Consider the following 9,797-nt stretch of genomic DNA (forward strand, 5'->3'; position numbering starts at 1 on the left):
CGCAAAACAAACATCCATGGCTAACACTCACGTCAAGCAGTATGATGACTGAACCCAAGACAAAGACAATGCATAAACTACAGGTCCTGGTTAGACATTTCAATGGGCTACTATGTAGGGGTTGACATCATGGAGAGTCGCTTGGCATCGACAAGCCCAAGCTCGGATCATGTGTCCTCAAACTTAAATGGGTGCTCACACATTGTGTCTTCAAACTTAATCGGGTGCTCACATTTTATTATCTTAAGTTTTATTACCACCTAGTATTTTCTTTAGTTATCACTTATATAAAGCTCCCTCTGCCAACCCATGGCGCCATGATCGTCGGGCTACAAGATAGAAGCCCCCTCCATATGCTACCCTACCCTACCCATGCTCATCCGATGATGAGTGCCCGTAGGCATGCAAAATCTCAACCCAACCCCCTCATAATTTCGAAAATACCACGTAAGATCAAAACTCGCAAGTCATTTGACAATGTATGCGCACGTACTCATGTGTGGCACACCACCATCACGAAGATCATAACAAAAGGACTGGATGAGAACACAAAGCAAAAAGTCCCTCAACTGAAAACAGAATTGAGAGGATGGATGCAACACACATCCCAATGAAACAAAAGACGTAAAAATGGTTTGACTGATATCCAAACGGATCATCCAGGTCCACCAACCACACTGTACTGAGAAAACCAGAGAAAATAGGGCGGCATGCAAAACAAGGTAAAAACTCCAAATTTTGAAAAAAAATCAAAATTAAAACCCATTTGGCCTTTGGGTGCAAATACCCTAAAAATCCAAAAATAAAAGAAATCGGATATCGTATGCAAAAATGGGCAACATAACGGCTCAAAATCTCAAACCCCATTTAAAAAATAGGGAAAATGTTCATACCCGACCAACTGGGCAGAACCAACATACAGAAACAGAGGGGAACACTAGTTCTCAACCTCCTAACATGCTGCTACAAGAAACAGAGGGGAACACTAGTTCTCAACCTCCTAACATGCTGCTACAATAAAACGAAAAGGTCCTACCTGACAAAAAAAGGGTCGAAACTGAAACCCACGCAATAAAATAAATCACCCGCCAAATCTATTGAAAATAACAGCAAAACATACACTCCCCGAGCCAAATCCAACGAGACCAACCTCATGAAGATCCCACGCTGATAGCTCCCAGAACAAACAAAACAAGAATCCTTCAGAAGAGGATTTCTAAAATAGCTCTCAAAATTTCTAATTCTAAAAAGTGAGAAGTGAATTATGAATTCATTTTTCCAATACTTATTCACTTGTGAATAGTCGATTATGGCAAATAGCCAGCTGGAGTAGCCAAACTCCGAATTGACCCAAACGAAAACAAATTATTATCCGTAACAAAAATTCACCTAAGGCAAAGCTACCAAAAATTAAATCCGAAAAGATTTAAAACCTGAAAACCCAATAACACAGAAAATCACTTAACACTTTCGCGATAGAGCGAAGCTCTAAATGCACAGACACGCTCACAGGTCTAATCACATAATTCAAATAAGTTCGGATTTAGTAATCACCGAAAGGTTTTAATTAAAACAATTAAAATAGGGATACGTTGACCATACATAAGCGACATTGGTAAAGTATAAATAGCTGAATCACTAACTCCATGTGCCACTACCAAGCATATAATTTCTACACACTAAAACATACGATCAAGTGCAATTGCATATAATATCATAGCCGAAGCAACATGTATTAAAATACCTATTTAATCCATTTACATCACTCACATTCACAGAAGCGTAAAAAATACAAGAATGAAGTAACTAACCATGGCATAAAATTCATCTTATAACATAACCAATAAATATGTCCAAATAAACCATATAACCAGATATCAGCATAGATCTATTGTCATCTCAAAATAGCATCAACATGCAAATATGATAAACTGAACAACATAGCAATATAGCATCTATGGTACCGAACCAAAGTATAACGTCCAACCCTCAAGTCATCATAAGGTACAAAATAAAAGTATCAAGTATCTCTCGAATCAAAATAGATAACAAGGTACAGACTGCAAACACAAGAGGCACTACATCCTAATTCCTATCATTTCAATTCTCTATTTAAAATTGTGAAAATAATGGTTCCACAACCAATAGAAGTATATGCAATCAAAGAGTAAAGGGTGATGCCATGACTGATGAAATTAAAGGCAATTAACAATAAGGGTGGTGAAGTGACCAACATAATTAGTAATTACTAACATAATTAACAAAGATAATATGCTAGGCCATGCCATTGATGCAAATGAAAATATCAATGGATTGAAGTGTCATTCTATAAAACATTGTGAATAAAGAAACTTGGTGGTTAGCATGAAAGATCAGCTAGAGAAAATATAATTTGAGTTTTATGTCTACCTAGCACGATATGACTTACCAAATACATATTTTTAAAAAGAAACTGAAGAGAACAAGGAGAACATCGGTGCAATAGTTTCTAGTGAAAACCCTTTTAATATTTTGGGTTATCCCAAAAGTAAGAATGTGGCATGGGAAGTGTTCGTAAGACAATTGGTTATGCCATATCTTGTGTGGCACTCATCATCGTCACAAAGGTTATATAATTTCTTTCCTATTTTAATTTGAGTTTTATGTCCATCTAGCACAATATGACTCACCAAATACATATGTATTAAAAGAACCTCAATAGAACAAGGAGAAACATTGGTGCAATAGTTTCTAGTAAAAACCCTTTCACAATTTTGGGTTATCCCAAAAGTTGGATTGCAACATGGTAAGTGTTCATAAGACAATTGGTTATGCCATATCTTGCACAACACTCATCATCGTCACAAAAGCTATGTAGTTTCTTTCTTATTAATTTGAGTTTTATGTCCACCTAGCACAATATAACTTACCAAATACATATGTACTAAAAGAACCTTAAGAGAACAAGGAGAAACATTGGTGCAATAGTTTCTAGTGAAAACCCTTTCACTATTTTGGGTTATCCCAAATGTTGGATTGCACCATGAGAAGTGTCTGTAAGACAACTGGTTATGCCATATCTTGTGCGACACTCATCATCGTCACAAGAGTTATGTAATTTCTTTCCTATTAATTTAAGCTTTATGTCCACCTAGCACAATATGACTTACCAAATACATATGTACTAAAAGAACCTTAAGAGAACAAGGAGACACATTGGTGCAATAGTTTCTAGTGAAAACCCTTTCACTAGTTTGGGTTATCCCAAAAGTTGGATTGCAGCATGGGAAGTGTTCGTAAGACATTTGGTTATGCCATATCTTGTGTGACACTCATCATCCTCACAAAAGTTATGTAATTTATTTCCTAAGAGAAGATAAAAATTCATCATCGTCGCAAATGTTATGTAATTTCTCTCCTAAGAGAAGATAAAGTTAATCATGATCTTTCGATTAAAAGATTGACTATTGAAGAATAGTTATCTAAAGATGGAAGGGGGATATTTATTTATTACATAATTAATTAGAGGAGATTCTTGTGAAGGTTTGGATGGCTTGGTAGTCTCACAAGAGAGAAGGGGCATCGCAATCACTCGAGGAAGGGGCCCTTAATGCTCAACTCGGTGTACAATTAATCAAAGCTAAGTCTTGGGTCTTGTACTAGTGTTAAGAGCATTACTTTTTGTGTAACCAGCACTTGTGTAGAAAAATGTAATGTGCTTCCTTCCTCTTAGATGTGTCATAACTAATGAGGGCAACAAACATTGAAATCGTTATTCAAAGTACTTAAGATTATGATAGTAATTGGTAACTTTCCATGATAAATGATACTGAAGACTAATCAACAAAGTTGATAATAATATGATTGATTTGTGTGATTGTGTAAATTATCATGTTAATACTCTTTTAGGATATTTCAAAATCATCTCATATATAATATATCACTATCTATATCTATTTTATCGCAAGTTATGTTAATAATAGTATTAACCATTGTATTAACTCTGCTGCAAACACTTACGTAAACTTCAGGAGAAAAGTGCCATTAGAACGAGCCATGAAAATTAGGGCATTGATTATAATAATCATTTACAGATGAGAGTAAAGATCATAGTACCCAATCATCCATGAACAAATGAGGGTTAAGATCACTGTACCCAACTCATATAGCAATTAACACCGTAACGTTGGTAAAGGTAATCAACTCTTGTATATTTTAAAAGTTGAGAGGAGGGAAGTATAAAAAACAGAAAGGTCCTTCTGGGCTGACATGCCTCCAGATGAACACGAATATTGACGAACTCCTTATGGTAATCCGAATATTGACAAACTCCTTATGGTAATCCACCGTGCTTTCCCTTCAACTAAATACTGCCGAAGTCCCCATCTCTGTCTGAAGTAACTCTTTACAAGCAGTAAGCTTTTCTTTTTTTCTTTTATCAAGCAAAAATCAAAATGCATTTCGATCTGAAGTTGAGGTTTACGGTGAACCTACTCAAAAGAGTGTGTACGCCCACAAAAATATATGAAGTTGACAGAAATTATAAGATTGATACAATTTTAAAATTTCAACAAAATTAAGTTCTCAAAAATAAGCAAATGAAACATACAAGACATCAATAATGTCTACTTTAAAGACAAGAATCTGCAACGCAATTGTCAATTGTGAACCTTTCATTTGAAAGATCGTGAATTTGAATTCAATCGACATTATGATAGTTAATTTTAATAAATGATAATAAATAATCAAGACTCCGACAAATTTTAGACGCTGTTAATGGAGTGCAGAAAATAAACCAAGGCCACAACATTGATCAAGTACATCATTCAGAAACTACAGAAGGAAAGAAATCTTGTTATATGTAAAATGTTGAATAAACCACATATCTATGACATATAAGTCTGTCTTGTATATTAGTTTACAGCTTCTAATAATTGGCAGGTTCTTCATTAGAAGATCAAAGCCAAAAGGGCAGCTTTCAGCTGCACCGTATTTGCTTGACGTGCATCTGCTATGCACATTAACTAGATACACGATTATAATATTAGAATCTAGGTGGGCACCTCTAACATCACCAAAAAGCTTGCATGGCGATTTTAGCCCTACCATTGATAAAATTAAAATACACACTTTACACGGTTGAAAAATTATACTCACAGGGTTGCAGGAGACTTTCCAGGTTCACTAGTAACTACCTATTGGACTAAAGCTATAAACTTAAGGCCTATCTGAAGGCCTCTACCATGGTCAAAGACTCGAACAACAATTTAACTGCAGTACATGGGAGTCTTGAAAGGCTGATAGGAAAACGATCTAACCGTGTATGAATGACCTGAGGAGAGAGTGTAGGAAAACTTGGTTGCATAATTGTTTATCCCTGGTACATTACAGTCTTGGTGAATGCTACTGATTGGCCTTGCCAAGCACATATCCCACCGGTTGCTTTCAGACATTGTCTCTGCTACTGTGAAAATTCCCCTTGAGTTTGTAAATGCCTGATAATTGAGGACCTCTCCTGATATGGTCATACAGAGCACTGCAACCTCAGCTCCTACAAGATCAGAATGAATTAACTAGATTAGCATGAATTAGGTCAGCGCATAAATATAGCCAACATGTCATGTAAATATACTTGATAGGTATGCAAAGAAAACCTCAGGTTACATCACCTTTTTGAAGAAATAGGCCTTATGAAAGAATACTGTGAAAAAAAAAAATAGTATAAATTTAAGAAAATCTAAGTTATCGAATCGGGAACTGGTATGGGTACGGGTAAGTGGGTACAAAGCGCTGGTACAGCAGAAATTTTTGGAGGGGGTTGGATATGGTTTTGGTCTGCTCACATGTGTGTACATATGCAGCCTCAAAATAGAGTTAAACATATGTTAAACAAAACCATTACAAATTTCAAATTTCGAAATATATCATTCTAATTTAAGTTCAGATTTTCTATATCAAAAAGATCAAGCTAGAATTTCAAATAGATAAATTCAGAGTTCACTAATCAGCTGCCAAGGTCTTTAAAATATCTAAGCAATCAAACTAGAACCACTAAACATTTCAATATTTAAAAACACAAATCCCAGATGTGTATCCACAGGAGATTCGTTTCAGAATCAGATTCTGGTATGTTTATACCCGGAAACACCCGAAAAAGTCCCATGTTTTAGCAACTTAGAAAAAAATACCCATTTAAAACCAAAACAACAAATCACAGAAAAACAAAACAGTTGTCAGATGTTTACAAAAACACACACACAAAGCCAAATGGAAGAGAAATCTCTGATTCCCTTGCATGAACACGAACCTCTAAATTCATCTGACCCTTTCTTTATGGAGACAACAAAAAATCCCCTCTTTTCCCACCAAGCCTGCTCTTTCACATTCATATTATGCAAAAATAAGATCAGTCTATCAAAAAAAAAAATCAAATTCTCCTATTGGTTTTTCTGTCAAAAGAGATATTCAATTATCAATATATCAACATTCTCCTGGTTTCCATTTGTTTTCATTTGTCTTTTCATTCACGTTTATAAATTTTGATAGGTGAAATATTTGCCTGAGGTCTGATAAAAATTGTTTTGAACTTTTAAGCATTCAGAGAGCCGTTTCGTCTTGGCCAGAGATGCTCAAGGAAGCTCAAGGAAGTCAAATTAGTCAATTATTCTGAGTGTGGCCCTGGCCATATACTGGGATTAGGGTTGGTAAGGTTGTCAGTGGAAGGGTAGATGTTTTACAGATAGTTGAATTTAAGCATATTTTGAAGCTCTGTCCTGCTTGGTAATGTAAACTCTTTTATAATTAGTACAATGGTGCTGCCCCTAGCAGCAATTTAATAGAAAAAAGTATATTGAAGCATACAAATTGACAAAGTTACTAGATTTGCTCTTCGAAGATGAGATTTTGTAAAAACATTATAGAGTCATATAAATTGACTAGGTTATTAAATTTGCTTTTGGAAGATGAAATTGAATGGTAGGTTCGCTTCAAAAAAGGATCCGGTTCTAATTTGCTCAAAATTTTCTTAGATGAATCCTGTCATAATTTTGGACGAATTTGGAAGACTTTTGATTCGGATAGAAGAACCAAAACAAATTTGAAGTGAATTTGACTGAAAGATTTAATAAGATTTTTTGCCAACTTAGGTCTATTAAACTCTCCAATCTTATGTTAAAACAGGCCATAAACAACATAAAAACCAAAGTAATGACTTGTAATGTAGACAGCAGGGCAAAACAGAGCCAAAAAAACAAAGATATATAACTGATAAACAACAATATATTAATCTAGCTTGCTTACATACATCAGACCTTCAAATGTCTTCTAACAATGCACAACTTGTATGTGCACATCACATATTTATACATGTAATACCAAAATCTAGAAACTCCTTTTCTAGAGTATTCTATATCCTAGAATGTTCTACATCTAATCTGGACTGTACAATAGAAGGATCTAGGAAGCCTCTTCTCTGGATTCTTTTAGACAATCTTAACCCTTACTGTACAATAGAAGGCTCTAGGAAGCCTCTTCTCTAGATTCTTCTAGACAATCTTAACCCTTAACATCCTAAAAGTAACAACTAAAAAGGCCAAAAGGGTACATGTCATATGTGCATTTGTGAATGAAAAGAAAAAAGCTTCTTGCCTTCATTTGTGTATGAACTTATGTGCTGCTACACATATATACATATATTTTAGAGAAAATCTTATTCAGGCAAACCCTAAATGAATCCAAACCCAGCCCAAAAACACGACAAATTTTGAAACCACATCCGTACCAGATTCTGAACCGGCAACTAGTTGATGATGATACTACAAAGAAACGGTTGGTTGATATTGGTATGGCTAGGCTTGAGAACATGAGATTTAGCAGTTGGAGTGATGAGGTCATTGAAGAATTAGAAGAGGAGCTTATGGATGATTAGAGACATTAGAATCTTACTTGTAGAGTTTATACTTATACTATTTACTATTTAGCATTTTGTTTTTGAAGTTTGAACATTGTTGAATCTTGTTAACTAGATCAGTTGATTGTAATTTTAATAAGCGATCATGATTAATATGATTGTAGAATGAAATTTTAACATTTTAAAAAATCTCATCGTAATGTCTATATTTGTCTATATTTGATATTTTCAATTTCATCATTTGTCATTTGTTATCATGTTTTACATATTTATCTTTTAAAACTATTTATTTTAATACTTATGTCCGCACTACTCCCCCGCTGTACCCAAATACCCCTCCCCAAAACGCTCTCCCCTATCTGCTGAGAATTTTTCAATCGGATAACACATTGCACATAATGTGTTCCATGCATTAGTAAATTAAGGTAAGGTATGTGGACAGAGATGTGCAATAACAAAAATTTACAAGAAAATAATATCAACAGCCAACACTTCCCACTGATCCAAGTCTACCGTAATCCGTGTTATGGGAAAAAAAATCTTTTTGCATCTTTATGTAAGATGTAATTCGAGCGAAGCAGAAGATCACGCACACTTTCGTCCAAAGATGTCAGGCTCAACAGCGTAGTTATTTTCAACTCTAAACTAGTTCACGAATCATTAAACCAAAACATCAAACTAGGCCAGGAGATTTCATTCTAAAACTAAATAGTCATAACCTCGGTGCTAAAAGTAGATGCCCACGCATATGTATATGTAAGCATGTTAAAATAAAATCTCAAGCGCATCCATATATTTAGACCAGATATACACGTATACACATCCATATCATTATATATCAATATATATATACTCCAAAAATAAATAAAAAATTAGGGTTTCATGAATGGAATGTCTGTATTTCAGACAGAACCTAACTATTTCAAAGGATAATCTTATAGTTCTCATTAAAGACATGGGATTTTCACCAGTTCAAGCAATAAACTAAGTAGAATAGAACAGAACGAGGAAAACGGACTCGAAGATCTCTGAAATTTTATCAAAAAGGAAAGGAAAAGATTTTTCTTACCTTCTAGAAAATCATCTTCGGGCCCCATAGATCCGTCTCCGCAGACATCACAGAAAACTCTGCCATGGATCTCGCCTGTCCAGGCCATACCCACAAAGGCATTCTGCAGTACCAAAAAACCGAAAATAATCCACCAGATAAAACCTGCCATTTTCAGTATTTTCCAGAGGAGTAAGGAGATGTTTTAATTAGATACGATCAGATTAGGACCCTATTTTTCAGCAACCTGACAGAACGATAGATTTGGAGGGGAGGGTTTTTGTATAAGCCCCAGATCTTACATCCAGCACACCCCTTCTTGCCTGTAGAATAACCTGATTTAATGTTTAGAGAGAGAAAGGGAGATTTTTTATTAATTTATTATTTATTTCATCAATATTTTATAAACTATCCTGCTCTATTTTGAACAAATAAATAATGGGCGACCAATCTATTAGAATATATATTGTTTATTTTTATTTTTATTTTAGTTCATATAATTTATATAGTGTTTTAAATCTATTTGTAGTCAATGTTTAATGTAGAGGATATGTAGGTTTAATGGTTTGGTTGGTTTTATAATAAAAAATAATGCATAATCTAGATCAATAGATAAAAGTCGGTACAACTTTTATAGATTTGAAGCTCAACAAGTTTTGAAAAGGGTTTCATTCAAACCTTCATGCAAGTGACAAAAAAAAAAAAGAAGACTAAACCTAACATAATACGAATAAAGCTAATAATTTGTTACTAAACTTACTTATACGCTAGCCTCTTCAATTTTGCTACTAAAAGTCTCCAAAAGAATCTCTAAGATACAACTTATAAATGTATTTTCAGTGCAATGATCTAAATGCAACT

General features: G+C 34.5%; 1 protein-coding gene across 1 annotated transcript; it reads right to left on the reverse strand.

Moving 5' to 3' along the window:
* Window positions 1-4,810: 4,810 nt before the first annotated feature.
* On the reverse strand, window positions 4,811-9,257 carry LOC149544754 (Pollen Ole e 1 allergen and extensin family protein). The gene is made up of 2 exons (XM_089795330.1): window positions 8,958-9,257; window positions 4,811-5,530 (listed from the first exon to the last, which is right to left on the reverse strand). Exons 1-2 carry the CDS (start codon window positions 9,106-9,108, stop codon window positions 5,247-5,249), a joined length of 435 nt encoding a protein of 144 aa, XP_089651456.1. The 5' UTR covers window positions 9,109-9,257; the 3' UTR covers window positions 4,811-5,246.
* Window positions 9,258-9,797: the final 540 nt, after the last annotated feature.

Source organism: Cupressus sempervirens, chromosome 8 (assembly GCF_028749045.1).
Source record: "Cupressus sempervirens isolate cs-2001-9-10 chromosome 8, ASM2874904v1, whole genome shotgun sequence".
Taxonomy (NCBI): Eukaryota; Viridiplantae; Streptophyta; class Pinopsida; order Cupressales; family Cupressaceae; genus Cupressus; species Cupressus sempervirens.